The sequence below is a fragment of the Amblyomma americanum genome, chromosome 4 (genome assembly GCF_052857255.1).
Source record: "Amblyomma americanum isolate KBUSLIRL-KWMA chromosome 4, ASM5285725v1, whole genome shotgun sequence".
Taxonomy (NCBI): domain Eukaryota; kingdom Metazoa; phylum Arthropoda; class Arachnida; order Ixodida; family Ixodidae; genus Amblyomma; species Amblyomma americanum.
This window is the reverse complement of record NC_135500.1, coordinates 177512139-177525648: the sequence shown is the minus strand read 5'-3', so window position 1 is coordinate 177525648 and position 13510 is coordinate 177512139. Positions and strand designations below refer to the sequence as shown.

At 46.0% G+C, this 13510-nt stretch overlaps 1 protein-coding gene across 1 annotated transcript in view; it reads left to right on the top strand.

The window, feature by feature from the left end:
- Nucleotides 1-13510, top strand: part of LOC144128754 (cell adhesion molecule Dscam1-like) — a 188500-nt gene that overhangs the window by 143018 nt on the left and 31972 nt on the right. Inside the window, exons 10-12 of the mRNA XM_077662411.1 lie at nucleotides 364-525; nucleotides 2189-2458; nucleotides 5659-5778. Of these exons, the coding sequence (XP_077518537.1) occupies nucleotides 364-525; nucleotides 2189-2458; nucleotides 5659-5778 (552 nt within the window). The remainder of the gene's footprint in view (nucleotides 1-363; nucleotides 526-2188; nucleotides 2459-5658; nucleotides 5779-13510) is intronic.

Sequence of the window (13510 nt, the reverse complement as noted above, 5' to 3'; positions counted from 1 at the left end):
CCAAGGGCATGCATTTCTGTACAGCTTGATTTGGTGGTGGTTGCAAATAATCTAAGATTATGAGTTCTACGATGAGCGTGAATAAACCTATCGAAGTCTAAGGGAGCGTCATATAGTTAAACATGCTCCACGAGTAATGAAAAGTTCTAGGGGTGCTTCTAACACAACGGTGTGTTTGTTGAATATTTTTAGTGGCAGTATCACCAACATATCTTGTTTTCCACTTCTTCGGCCTTTCAATATCGAGAATACTTCACTTTAAACATTTTAAACTGCTTCTCTTGAAGCCTGACAAATTTTCAAAGACAATAACAGAGCAACCAAGTACGCGGAATGAGTCTACCTTCGCAACGTTCTCTGCAGACGGAAGCGAGCTGCCCGTGAACCAGAGGCAGACCGTGTTCCCCAATGGCACGCTCCTTCTGGAGACCCTCACCAAGGTTAAGGACGCCGGAGAGTACACCTGTTCCGTGGAGAGCCTGGCCGGTCAACCTGTGCAGCAGGTTGTCCGCGTCATCATCAGGAGTAAGGCTACGGCACCTGTGTTTCAGTTTGTTACTTCTGAAACGAACACTGGGGAAAACTCTATCGATGGTTCTTTCTTCGTACGTTAACGTATGTTCCGCAGCAAAAAAAAACACACATTTGTGGCTGAGAAAACGCCATTAAAGAATTATCCGGCCACTCGATTGAATCTCGTGACGTCTACAGCCAGAACTTGTTGCCTCCGTTTTGAAATGAATGGTGGCGTAGCATAGATCTGGGATCCGCGTTTAAACCACAGTTGACGCACACGGCTTAGTTGCGAAATCGGTCGTTGGTGGCGACACTTGTAAATTTTGTTTTTTTTTTCTTTTCGAGATTATGGAACCTTCGTTTTCAGTGAGAGCTGCCTCTTTGCCGTTAAAAATTCGGAGTCTATTGATACAGATCAACTTCAATTTGGTCCCAATGACCCTTTGAACATAAGCAAGCGAGAATATACCGCTTGGCCAAAGTAGATATACATTCATGGAACTGGGACGTACTACTTGCACCATTGGAGCCTTTAAAGAGCGGACATGCATAATATTATTCGACGCACTTTTTCGAGGGAAAAAAAATCGAGACGGTAGTGTTAGGCTGCCAGATTTCACAGCGGCCGCCGCGGTGGCTCAGTGGTTACGGCGCTCGGCTGCTGACCCGAAACACGTGGGTTCGATCCCGGCCGCGGCGGTCGAATTTCGATGGAGGAGAATTTCTAGAGGCCCGTGTGCTGTGCGAATTGAAAATAAATCAAATGGATACCCTCCTACGTTTCCTTATGTGCGAGATGAGACGAAGCGAAAGGCCGGTGGCCCATTTATGGCCAGTGAACGCGCTGAAAAAGGCAATAACAAGGACGGATCCAGTCCGAAGCGAGGCGTCCTGCATCGAAGGGCGCCGCCATATTTGGCGCCGAGGGAATACAACTTTGTACTCGCCTTCCGATTGGCCGGCGAGATTTGGTGGAATTTTTCCCGGAGGCAGAAATCGGTGCTAGACTAATCGGGATTTCCGCTGGGCATTTCGGCGGAATTACTGCAGCGGATTCCGCTCGCTCTCGCCACCGAATGCCCAAGTGTGAACGCGCCTTAAGTTCGAAAATGACAAAAACATGACACAGGTAATGTATTCTCCGGAAGGAAAAAATTAATTCCGTTACAGTCAAGCTACTTCTGACGATAGGGATGCATGCAGCGTCGGATCACTACTGCTCCTAGGACGTCAGTCGCAGGTCCCTCTTGGTTTTGTTCATGGTTTATTGGAGTTTAACATCTGAAAGCGACTCAGCCTATGAGGGAGGTCGTAATCAAGGGCTCCAGAAATTTCAACCACCTGGAGTTCTTTAGCATGCACAGAAATCGTACAGCACGCGGACCTCTAGAATTTCTCGTCCCTCGAAATGCGACCGAACCCGCGTCTTTTGGGTCAGCAGCCGAGGGCCATAACCACTCAGCCATCGCGGCGGCCGGAGGGAAACAGCACGCATGAGCGCACCTTGCCATGTAAACTGCATGGCTGGCTTCTTTTTTCCCGTTCTATATGCGCTGCATTCAGTGGGTTCACATCCGATTCGTGCGTGGTGCAGTCTGTCCTTGTTCACCCGCCACACCTCAAAGCGACCCGAGCAGTGACTTCATAAGGTTACGTCGGCGTTTTCGCACAGCGGGTCCGCAGATTACGCCATTCCGGTGGCTGGACGAGCTGCAAGAAGGGATGCGCGCGGGGCTCAGCTGCTTCGTGCACGCGGGAGAGCCGCCCATCGTCATCGAGTGGCTGAAGGACGGCGCGCCCCTGGCGAAAGCCGCGAAGCAGGACGGCTTCATGTCGGCGCTGTCCCTGGACGCACTGACCCCGCACGACGACGGCAACTACACGTGCCGCGCCTCCAACGCCTGGGCCACAGCCAGCCACAGCGCCGTGCTCAGGGTCAAAGGTTGGCGCTGTCTTTGCACCGCCGTGCCTCTCCTAAAAAATAAAACTGGTTTTTGAGGAAAGGAAATAGCGCAGTAACTGTCCTACTTCTCGGTGGACACTGTAACCGAGCCGTAAGGGAAGGTATAAAGGACAGATTAAAAAAAGAAAGGGACAAAGAGGTGCCGTAATGGAGGCCTCCGGAATAATTTCGACCAACTGGGAACCCTTAATGTGCACTAGCTGACAACGCGCAGGACACGGGCGCCTTTGCGTTTCGCCTCCCTCAAAACCGGCCGCCGCTCTGGTGGCAGGGCACAAACGCGCAAGCCGCGACTGACTTGACAAACTACGCAATAAGACAACTTGAGCTGACATCATTTCATGTAGAACAAGTATAGTTTCAGTCCAAATGACTGCTCTGAGAAAATGCTCTTATGAGCGCTCCTGATGTCATCAAGCTTTTCAAAGATTTATTTGATTGGAAGAGGCATAGGTATATATATATATATATATATATATATATATATATATATATATATATATATATATATATATATATATATATATATATATATATATATATATATATATATATATATATATATATATCGCTGGCAAGAAACGACCGAGGTATGTCAGGCTGGCTCTCGTAATGTTAGCAACGGCCCTGCAAGGGACGGATGGAGGACAATACACCTGGACTTTCATTAATGCTGTGAGGAATTGCTCCAAAGTTGTAAATAAAGCACGACTCGCGTTGTTCTCTTTCCCGGGTGTTGTGGAACCCACCCTGTAGGACTGTTAACTCATGCATCAAATGGGTGGTTTCTCTCATTAATGTGTTTTGACAAGGGAAGGTTGGGTAGGGATAAGATATGCGCGCGGTGGTTATTAAAGCGAATTCGTAGAGGGTTGGCGGTCTGTCCAATGTACTGCATACTGCAACACTGCATTCTAGGAAGTATATTACATTGCAGGAATCACAATCAAAGTTGCCATTAATTTTTCATTTGAAGCCTGAAGCTGTGCTTACCGCACAGCTTGATGTTTGTATAAATTTGCAGACCTGGCATCTACTTTTTCCACAAGGCCGGCACCCCAAAACCGGCTGGTTATTTGTTTTTGAGTGTACTAGAATGTTTTGAATGTTTTTTGGTCGTCTGTAGACCGCGTCAGAGAGAGCAGTGAAAATTTTGGTGAGGCGCTCGCTTTGTTCAAGAATGTTGAAATGTTTTCTGAGGATTTTGTTTACGTTAGGCGGGTTACTGGTGAAGGTAAGTACGTGATTTGCCCGGTGATCTGTTTCCTCGCTGTAGCGGCGTCCCTCCAGTATTTGCTCTCGGTTGAGTTTAGATGCCTTTTCAATGGCATCGTCGACAATGGCGGGGGGGTATCGTTGCTTAATGAGGACTTCTCGCATGCTTTTGGAATTTGTTACGAAGTCCTCGTCTTGGGAACATATTCTTTTAAATCGATGTGCCTGAGAGTATGGGATGCTTGTTTTAGAGTGACGAGGATGGCAGCTTTGGAAGTGTAGGTATTGTTGGCGGTCCGTCGGATTTTCTATATACACTGGTTGTAAATGAGCCTTTGTTTACCGATATCTCAACATCTAGAAAGTTAATTGTGGTGTTGGAGTACGTGTAAGTGAAAGATATGTTGGGGTGGACGAGGTTGAAGTTTTCAATAAAACGTATGAGTTCTTGCTCTGTGTCAGGCCATGGACTTATATATATATATATATATATATATATATATATATATATATATATATATATATATATATATATATATATATATATATATATATATATATATATATATATATATATATATATATATATATATATATATATATATATGCGCCCCGCATGATAGCCTTCGTCGTTACACCGCAGGATACTTAATTGTACCTACGATTTCGATGCGGGCGGTTTCAAGGGGTGCTTGTCGATTAGCATAAAGAGAGCCAGTGGGGTTTATAGTGGTGTTCTATTTATGCATGCCATCATACATTCGGGCTTATCGCTGCGGCAGCGCTGTCCACAACAAAAATAGAAAAGCAATGTCTCCATGAAGCTAAAAGCAAGCAGAGGCTATGCACGCGTCCATTTATGCGTTTCTTGTTTCTGGCCGAGAACCGGACAGATACGAGCGCACGAAGTATGCACGAATGGATTGCTGAAGCCTTTCCAGCGCAAATAATTTACGGTACAGTCTTCGCCGCAACTTATTTATTGGACGCATATAGCCCCCATCGAGCATTACACGAAACCTGTGATGAAGATGGCCTTGTCGATCGCAGCGCAGTAACACAAATCTTAGATAGAGGAGCAAGGATTTTTCAACCCACACGCTGTAGAGTCGCTAGAAAACTTATCCAGTGACTTTAACCCGCAGAGCTTTTCCACGCCACCTGCCTGTTCTTATAGGCATGATCATCCGTGTACTGTCGGAGCCACCCGTGGCTTGGGTCAGCTAACTGTGCTCCATTATTTGAACATAGTCAAATAAAATTATGAGTCGAACGAGCGCCTCTCATCGTTCAGACTGTGGTGTCCCACTTGTCGAGGCCCAAGAGGCTGACGGCAGCAGTTTCTACGTGCGCAGTGGTACAGTTGCAGTGCCACCTGGGCAATGCCTGCATGTACATTATGTGATGAAAATGATGTAAATATCTAGATTGAATCATTTTAGTGCATGTACATGCATTACCAGGAATTTGGACAAGCGCTTCTAGTTCCATCGGCTGCCACCATGTGGCGCATGGCACTGAACATTTAGACATGGAGCACTGATATCATTCGTGACGTAAGAAAGACTAAAAAAGGAATGACCCAGTCGCCTCCCGCTAAAGCGCTATAGGCCGCTAGGCTAGCTCCTGTCCTGACTTGCTGATAATTGTGCGTGCGTGCGTGCGTGCGTGTCAGTGTGTCCACGCGCCCGTCAACATCAAGAGCATTGAAAAGGATACAGTTAATTCGATGCCCGTATATTTCGCAGAAATTTGCCTTATGAACATGGTTGATATCTTTTTCGAAGTTGTTGTGCAGTCGTTCTTCTGAGGTGGCCAACAGTTGATGCAGTGCACCATTAATAAGAAGTACCAGAGATACTCAGTGAGCGAGGTATTTTGGGGAGCGCCAAAGAGCCGTCTCACCCATCGCCAACGCAGCGTGGGCCGAGCGGGCTTGCTTTCAACGCTCACGGCGCTCGCAGTGGCCCCCAGCTGGAGTTCCGAGCCCCGGGACGTGGTGGCGGTGACGGGACACTCGGTGGTGGTTGACTGCCAGGCAGACGGTGAACCACCGCCGCACATACGCTGGAAAACGGCCTCGGGTAAGTTAAACCGTAGAACGAAAATTATATACGATCAACTAGACTGATGCCGCAGAGTATGCGTTAGCATTACTGTTCATCCCCGGACGGAGTAGCCGCTGTTGCTGTCTGGTTCACACCTTGCGAGCAGGAGGCGTGATCCATTCTGTCGATCACCGTGCGACGCGCCGTACCCTGCTCCACTCTCCCCACCCGCCAACCATCGCATCCCACCCTCTGTTTGTCTTCCCTCTCTCACTTTCCTTCTCTCTTCTCTCTGAGATTTCTCTCTGAGGATTTTCCTCTTTCCACTTTGCCACTCTCCAACCGAGGCTTCAGAGGGACGGACAAATTTTCCCAACACGGGGGTTCTAATGCTAACGCATTTGAATAAACGGCTTTTAGCTATGTTGAAGGGAGGAATGTGTCGCAGGCCATAAGTACAGGACGATTCTCTTGCCTTGTTTCTGTCATTGCCGTATCCTTGTCCCATTCACATTCTTTCACATTATTTCCCTGGCTTATGCGTAATGCTGTTGGTCCGGCGAGTGCTTGCGATTCTCGTCATTCTAGTACAAAGAGTAGCGTTTCCACTAGAAAAGCCGCTCTTCTATAAAGGTTGCGGCACCCAGCTTCTTTTAATGCATTATTCGATCCCTGTACATTTTGCCTTCACTTGAGACAGATATATGACAACCATCATCATCATCATCATCATCATCATCATCAGCCTTACTACACCCACTGCAGGGCAAAGGCCTCTCCCATGTCTCTCCAATTAACCCTATCCTTTGCCAGCTGCATCCACCCTTTGCCTGCAAACTTCTTAATCTCATCCGCCCATCTAACCTTCTGCCGCCCCCTGCTACGCTTACTTTCTCTTGGAACCCACTCCGTTACCCTTAAAGACCAGCGGTTATCTTGCCTTCGGATCACATGCCCTGCCCAAGCCCATTTCTTTCTCTTGATTTCGACTAGGATGTCATTAACCCGTGTTTGTTCCCTCACCCACTCTGCCCGCTTCCGATCTCTTAACGTTACACCTATCATTTTTCTTTCCATGGCTCGCTGCGTTGTCCTTAACTTAAGTTGAACTCTTTTCGTTAGCCTCCACGTTTCTGCCCCGTAGGTAAGTACCGGTAAGATTATGCTGTTGTACACTTTCCTCTTGAGGGAAATTGGTAAACTGCCACTCATGATCTGCGAGAATTTGCCATATGCGCTCCACCCCATTCTTATCCTTCTAGTTATCTCCCTCTCATGATCCGGATCAGCTGTCACTACCTGCCCTAAGTAGACGTATTCCGGCACAATTTCTAGGCTCTCACTGCCAATTGTGAACTGTTGTTCCCTTGCTAGACTGTTGAACATTACCTTGGTTTTCTGCATGTTAATTTTTAGACCCATCGATCTGCTCTGCCTGTCTAACTCGTTGATCATGATTTGCAGTTCACCTCCTGAGTGACTCAGCAAGGCAATGTCATCAGCAAATCTCAGATTATTTAGGTATTCTCCATTTATTCTTATTCCCAACTGTTCCCAATTCAGGCCTCGAAATACCTCCTGCAAACATGCGGTGAACAGCATTGGCGATATCGTGTCTCCTTGCCTGACGCCCTTCCTTATTGGAATTTTATTGCTGACTTTATGGAGGACTATAGTAGCTGTGCAGTTGCTATATATATCTTCCAGTATTTTGACATAAGGCTCTTCTACCCCCTGATTACGCAATGCCTGTATGACTGCTGAGGTTTCCACTGAGTCGAATGCTTTCTCGTAATCAATGAAAGCTATATATAGAGGTTGGTTATATTCTGCGCATTTCTCTATCACCTGATTGATAGTGTGAATATGATCTATTGTGGAATATCCTTTACGAAAGCCTGCCTGATCATTTCGTTGATTAAAGTCTAACGTTGCCCTGACTCTATTAGCGATTACCTTAGTAAATACTTTGTAGGCAACGGATAGTAAGCTGATCGGCCTGTAATTTTTCAAGTCCTTGGCGTCTCCCTTCTTATGAATTAAGATAATGTTTGCATTCTTCCAAGCTTCTGGTACAGTCGAGGTCATAAGGCATTGCGTATACAGGGTGGCTAGTTTTTCTAGCACGATGTCCCCTCCATCCTTCAACAGATCTGCTGTTACCTGATCCTCCCCAGCTGCTTTTCCCCTTTTCATTGCTTCTAAGGCTTTCTTTACTTCATCTTTCGTTACTGGCGGGATGACGCATTGCTGTGCACTGCTGTCTTTCTCATTGGCGCTCTGATTACATTGGCTACTGTACAGCTCAGTGTAGAACTCTTCGGCTACGTTAACTATCTTATCCATATTGCTAATGACATTGCCCTGCTTGTCTCTTAATGCATACATCTGGTTTTTACCTATGCCTAGTTTCCTCTTCACTGTTTTTAGGCTACCTCCGTTCTTTATAGCATGCTCGATTCTCTCCATATTAAACTTCCTTATGTCGGCTACCTTGCGCTTATTTATTAACTTTGATAGCTCCGTTAGTTCTATTCTATCGGTAGTGTTAGATGCCTTCATGTTTTGGCGCTTCTTAATCAGATCTTTCGTCACCTGAAATAGCTTCCCGGTATCTTTTCGAACTGTCCTACCGCCTACTTCTACTGCGCACTCCATATGCACCATATCAACCATATGCACGTATCACACGTCATCATCATCATCACCACCATCAGCCTGACTACACTCACTGCAGAGAAAAGGCCTCTCCCGTGTCTCTCCAATTAACCCTGTCCAAGCACCACGCAGTGGGTTTTAACTTTATAATTTTGATAACAGGTAACTCATAAGTGCGCAGCGATATCACCAACTCACCTTATTTTACCAAGACAGTAAGTATACTAAACCCGTCTGGTACATTGTTCTAAATGCCAGCACGGCAATTTAAGCCCTGTGCTATTGTGCCTTTTCTGTAGAGCAAATGCGCGCGCTAGTTTTTTCAATGCCACTTTGCAATTCGCCGCAGCAGTTGTTTCCAGAGGGAATATGAGCGAGACTGGACCAGCGCAAACATTGCAGATTTCTGCAATGCTTAAAGCTATCTATCTACCTACCTACCTACCTACCCACCTATACCTAAGTAATAATAACAATAACAATAATGTTTATTTTGATCATCATGTCAGTGACCGAAGTAAAATCTGTCTCTCCACGGCTTAGCAAGGCTGCCTTTTGGCAACAGCAAAGTAATGTAACATAGACAATTCACTAAGGACTATACGCGTTTATTACATTTCACTACAGTGCCTTATAAAGATGCAATATAAAAGCCACACTTGGCACATATCTTTTAACAAAAAGAATAAAATCATTAGACATGGCAGAACATAAAGATGATTTCGGCAATTTACAGAATCAAGAACATGGCAAAGACAATTTAACCGAAAATATACAAATAACATCGAGCAATACACCAAAATTATGCAAAGCGATTGGGTTCGCGCTGCATAAGAAATAAGACAAGGTTAAGAAAGAAAGTAAGAAAAGTTTGCAAACTGCAACATGTTGGAGTGTTATACCATATCTCAGTAGTCTCTGTCGAGCCTGAAAAATTTTCAATACACGATGTTTTTGGTCAATAGTTCTTGTTTACGTGTTCGGCTGAGGCGATAGCTACAGATTTTGTTACTGGAACAATTTTGTTTGTTTTATAGTTTATGGGTGCTTAGCGTCCCAAAGCGACTCAGGCTATGAGGGACGCCGTGGTGAAGGGTTCCTGAAATTTCGACCACTGGGGTTCTTTAACGTGCACTGACATCGCACAGCACACGGGCCTCTAGAATTTGCCTACTATGAAATTCGACCACCACGGCCGGTATCGAACTCGCGTCTTCCAGATCAGTAGCCTAGCGCCATAACCACTTAGCCACCGCGGCGGCCAGCAGTAAATATGTGTTCTAAGAATATTTCCCTTGTGTGATGTAACCTAGGTAGTTTCTTAACAATTTGTAAAGCTCTTTTTTTGTAATACACCTAATTTGTTTAGATTTTCCTGCTTTTTAGTTTCCGAGATGTGGCTGCAGTAGCCAAGAGCGAGAATGAAATAAAGTGTAATAAACTAACAACATAACATTAGATAAGATTTAGGAGACCAGTTATTTGCTACAACTTAGAAATAATGTGAGACACATGATCGTCCGAGGACATTTGTTGATTAAACACAACCAACGCCCAGGGTTTTCAATTGGGGTACTATTTCCAGCGGGCACAATCTGAAAAAAAACAAGTTTTGTCAAACTGACTTGCTTATTCTTGGCATGAAAAATAACTGCTTTTGTTTTATTAACCTTACTTTGCGAAGGGTTTCTTTTGTGCTCATTCGTCTATAGTGTTTGGGCATGCAATTGGCTATATCTATTCGGCATTTTCACAGCTAGGAAGGCGCTCCTATCGTCAGTGTATAAAATAAATTTTGCGAGAGAAAATGCATTGAGATTATTCTTTTTATACATATGTGCCAATATACAGCTCTCCAGTAACATGTTTATATATTTCCCTGTAGTGCTGTGTGATCACCGTGAGTAGTGTTCGTTTTCTCTATATATTGCCATATTTTTGCGTCACTTTGGATGCTATTGCCAAAACGGGGTGGGGGGTGGGGTGGTTACTCTGTCAAGCTGTTGAAATGCAGATTTTACTAAGACACTTCATACTGCTTATATGCGGGAATACGATATCGTTACTATCCCTGGGTGCATTGACACCCACCCACGCACACACATGCATATGACACCACCCGGAACGCTGTACGACAAACGGTGGCATCAAATTTTGATACGAAAGTATGGGAAGGCATAAAATTGAAGGTGTATATGTCATCGGTTCGAATCTCTGTAAGCCGGTCTCTAACTTTATTAGCACATGTAAGCTATATGCAACGAGAAATCGTACGACACCACACGAAGCTGTACGATGCACGGTTGCGTTACAATTTTGATACGAAGGTCGGGAAAACTGCCACCCCGTGGAGGTCAGCCAGTGGGCAGTATATAATAACGAATTGAATTTATAGGATTATCTAAAGTGGCGGTGCTCAGCTTGCTGTATGCGTCATAAAGCCGCTTAATGACGTCACCCTATTTTTCTTGTCATCGCTCGGATTTTCTGCACCACCGCGAGTACACACACTTTCCACCAGCTCGTAATAGGGTTCGTAATAGGGCAAGGATTCCTTTCGTATCAAAACTTAGATATCGTTAGCAAGAAACTGAAGTAGTGAGTGGTATCAGGCAGCGACAAAGCATGTTATTGGCATATCGTTGTTAAATTATGAAGGACACAGGTGAAAACCGGTGAAAGACATGCGACTAGAGAAAACTTGGATGTGCTTCGAAATACGAAATGTGCCCTAAGTAGAGACCAAATGTAGGCTGGTTTTACTCAGAAAATCTATACCTTAGGACTACCAGAAATCACGCTTTCTCTTTTGTGTTTCCAGTACAACCGACGCGTCCTGGATTTTCTCTGCGAGCACACTGCGGCGTCTAATTGACTTCATAATAGATTTTCACTAAACCATCTGTTAGCAAATGAGCTGCGATTGATTGCGCGGCCTAACTAATAAGACAAGGGCAGAGCAGGTTTATGAAGGGAGACTGCCTTTCGGAAAGGTCTGTATGCACAGCAGATTGCGCTTTAGTCCCATGGAAAGTGCGATATACGTGAACTAGGGCTAGAGTGGCGTTGCAACTCAAAGAGGTTTTGAACAAATTGTTATTTCATTGAAGAAAACATACAACCTGCTCCCTCTCGAATGGATGGACAAGGAGTAATTCCATAAATACCTCTAGTTGCAGCGACTAATGCGGTGGTTGACCCCTTTGCTGCCCTCTTGAGTTACAGATGTCGAAGAATTCAGGCGGTAGCGTTGAAAATCCCGTGGGTCGGAAAACCCAGCGCCGGCGTGACTGGAAAATCCTGATTGGTCGAGAGGGTTGCGTCGTAGCAGAACAGCAGCTTCGCTGAAAAGAAAAACGATGCTCGAACGGAATCGAACCTCCGCCTATTGCGTCGGGAGGCGAGAACACTACCTCTACAACACTGAGAAACGATCGTTCAGGGGGATAAATGGTGGCCTTGTACGAACGCCTCCCACTGCACAGTAAGCGAATTACAACAGAGGAACACGTAGCTAGTTAGGGTCACTAATTATCGTCACCAACTAATATGGACAATGATGTGTAATAAACCAGTATGTGACGGCAACAAGCTTGTCGATGTCTGCGAAACGGTGCGCCGGGGGATCGCGAAGCAATCGTAGAGACCCTTTATCGCTATGGCGTCATACTCATGAGGTGAACTTAAGTATTGGGAAAGTTTTTTTTTATCAGAAATGGCTCAGGCTAAAGGCACTGGCTTGATGGTCATAACTACGAAATATAGTTGCGGTTTGTAATTGCGGTGGCCAGGTAATTGCTACGAAAGGCAGTGATACTGAGCTAGCTCGTTTAGGTGGGTTCACCTGTAAAACAAATTCCTAGCCCCTGAATACTGGGACGAAAAATGGAACGAAAGAATGGGCCAGCATTATGGTCCCTCTCGGTTCACCGCTCATCACATCTCGACAACATGGAGCCCCGGAGAAAAAAGGCTGAGGAGCAAAACAGGTTCTTATCTGAAAGCGCATCAAATGCGCGTCGTGGGAGCCAGCTGGACACGCTCCTGCCTGCACGAGAAACGTAACGGCCACGCCACCGCTGGATTTCACAGATACAATAAAATCGGCGATGCTGCGTTTCTTGAATCCCCGGCTGCTCGTTTCAAGCAGATCGACCACCTGCTCTCGCTTATTATTATTCAAACTGCACGGCCGAGAAACGAGGATCCTTTCGCAAGAGAGGCAGTTTTGATATCCCGGCCTATTCTCCTTCATCTTCTCAGCATTCGTTGTCGCTTCCTTTTGTGCTTCTTTCTTCCTTCATATTCGCCTCCCTCATCCTACATTTTGCTTCGTTTCGTTTCTTTCCTTCTTTCTTTCTTGCTTTCTTTCTTTTTCTCTTCCCCTCTAGCTTCTTTCCTTTGTTTTTCTTTGTTTCATTCGTTTTGTTTACAGCGTTTTGCTTTCGACCGATATGCGTGTGCCCTTAGAATCAATCCTTTTATTAGACGCACAAACACGGCAGATGTCGCTGACCCTCTTGTTTCCATCCCTTCTCGCTGCGTGAGGTCAACACGTGAGATGAAAATGCCTCGAGCGCGTGCTGCTGTAGCGAAGCGCGGAACAGCAGCGCCACCACCGCTGGCTACGCTGAACGTACGCGTACGGCTTCGTGGGAAAGGATGCGACACATCCGGAAAGAGCGAAGAGCGGATAGGGCGAAGACGGAAAGAAGAAAGCGACGCGGGCGCAGCAAACTCCTTGGAATGAAAGCGGGAAAAGGGGAACGAAAGTGCCGAAAGCAGCGTCATTACATGGATCGCTGGCACAAGACACAGGGAGTTTGGGAAAGGCACGGGCGGTACATGCAGGGGGAGGGGGGGGGGGGGGGGGATAAGAAGGGCGCACGGAACACGAGGGCGAGGAAACAGAAGGGGGTGGACGACGACGACTTCGGAATGCAAGCGTTCGCTGAACTGAAGCGAAGGCAGAGCAGACGCGCCGCCAAACGGGGAAAAAGTCTGGAGGACATAAAAAAGGGGGGGAATTGTTAAGGGGGAGAAAGGGAGGAGTCAGAGATGCCGAGCTGTGCGGCGCCAAATAACGGGTGCTATCCTGGGGCCATCGATT